The sequence below is a fragment of the Bidens hawaiensis genome, unplaced genomic scaffold (genome assembly GCF_021521415.1).
Source record: "Bidens hawaiensis isolate Kalapana, Puna unplaced genomic scaffold, B.hawaiensis_p1.1 tig00026469_1, whole genome shotgun sequence".
NCBI classification, from domain to species: domain Eukaryota; kingdom Viridiplantae; phylum Streptophyta; class Magnoliopsida; order Asterales; family Asteraceae; genus Bidens; species Bidens hawaiensis.
In genome coordinates this window covers 131,417-133,176 of record NW_027494258.1, presented here as the reverse complement: position 1 = coordinate 133,176, position 1,760 = coordinate 131,417, and the positions used below count along the sequence as shown (strand labels likewise).

Genomic DNA, 1,760 nt, shown 5'->3' with positions numbered 1-1,760 from the left:
ATAAATTGTCGGAAGATTTAGGCTTCCTCTGATGAAGAGGTATTGGGAAAAGGTTTTGAAGGAACTTGGAGAGTTCTGTACTCATATCTCAATTTACTTGCCAAATGAACACCACAGCCTAGTTGTCACTCTTAGCCAACCAATTATTATGTATATTAGGAATAGATTATGTTTAGTTATTTAGAGATAATCATTGTATTTATTGTATATATCTTTTCCTTGTTTATTGGTTGTATTCTTCCCTATATATATAGGGTGATTATTTTCTTAATAAAGATCATCAAAGATTTCAACCATATTTGCTTTCATGGTATCACAGCCTTCTCCTTAATTTTTTTTTTCCGATCACACCCTTCCCGGATACGTCCGGCCATCGTCATCATGACGAAAACCGACTCCGCTGAATCATCGACCACCAAACCCGAACCCCTTCATCCTGCCTACTCCGTATCGAATATTCAATCCAAGATCCGGACTTTGGACGGAATCAAGGTTACTTATTCGGCATGGGTCCGGCTGTTTCGCCTTCATGCTGTTGCATATAAGGTATCCCACCACATCGATGATTCAGCCCCTCCAGCCGAAACCTCACCCGAATACGCCCAATGGAAAGAACTCGATGCATTGGTTCTTCAATGGATTTACAGCACCGTTTCGGATGATCTTCTGAAACGCCTTATCAATACGACTGTAGCTCAGGCGACTTGGACAAAGCTCGAAAAGATTTTCTTGAGCAACAAATAGGCTCGCGCAGCGGCGCTCGAGACAAAGTTTTGCACTCTCACCCTGGCAGCCTGTTCATCTGTTGAAGACTACTGTCAACAGCTGTCAGATTTAGCAAACCAACTGGCCGATGTTGATCAGCCCGTTTCTGACTCCCGACTCGTTCTTCAGCTTGTTCGCGGTCTTCCGGTCGAATATAACACCACTGCATCTCTGATTAATCAGCAAGGTGTTGATTGGGACCAAGCTATCACCATGCTTCAGGACGAAGTTATCCGGATCGAGGCTCAGAAAGGATCTCAGAACACTGTTTTGGCTACTACTGCAGCAACACCCTCTACCGGCTCCATTCACCAACCAACGGACGCCTCCTACTCCTCCAACAATCGACGTGGAAACAGAGGCAGAGGCGGGGCTTCAAACCGTCGGGGCAGAGGCAGGGGTCGCTTTCAGCAGCAGCAGCCCCAGACTGCATATCAGTGACAGCAGCCTACATTTCCTCCGTGGGCTTGGTGGACACCTCCACCATGTCCGTACCCGACCCAGCAGCAGCAGTGGTCTGCCAATAAGCAGCCTGACCCTCCCTCGGCTCCCCAGGGTCAATTCACAGGGTTTACCTCGGCTGCCGGGTACTCTCCGGCTCAGTTCACCCCACCCGGCTTCAACCAGCCCGTGTATAACCCTCTCTGCCCAACAGATTTAAGCGCAGCAATGGCTAATCTGCAGGTTAACTCTCCTAATATGGCCTGGAACGCAGATGTTATGGATACAGGAGCCGAGACCCACGTCACTAAAGACCAAGGTAAAATTGTTATCCCTGACTCTACTCCTGTGTGTCATAATATATTGGTAGGTAATGGTATGTTTTTACCAATTAACGGATCAGGTACGGGCTTCCACTCTTTACCAAACCGAACTTACATCCTCCCACATATCCTTTATAGCCCTCAAATAATTAAAAATCTTATTTCCGTTAGACGTTTTACTCGTGATAATCAAGTGTCTGTCGAATTTGACCGCTTGGTTTTTCTTTGAAG

The 1,760-nt window shown here is 46.5% G+C and overlaps 1 protein-coding gene across 1 annotated transcript; it reads left to right on the top strand.

Annotated features, from left to right (window-relative positions):
- Nucleotides 1-381: 381 nt before the first annotated feature.
- LOC143573494 (uncharacterized) lies at nucleotides 382-1,206 on the top strand. The gene is made up of 2 exons (XM_077058359.1): nucleotides 382-690; nucleotides 745-1,206. Exons 1-2 carry the CDS (start codon nucleotides 382-384, stop codon nucleotides 1,204-1,206), a joined length of 771 nt encoding a protein of 256 aa, XP_076914474.1.
- The last annotated feature ends 554 nt before the right edge of the window (nucleotides 1,207-1,760 follow it).

What these genes read in the sequence shown, in the direction of transcription:
- LOC143573494 (XM_077058359.1), top strand. Translation starts at nt 382, where the DNA reads ATGACGAAAACCGACTCCGCTGAATCATCGACCACCAAACCCGAACCC. An exon ending in AACGCCTTATCAATACGACT is followed by an intron (nt 691 to 744) that starts GTAGCTCAGGCG and finishes AGCAACAAATAG; the next exon opens with GCTCGCGCAGCGGCGCTCGA.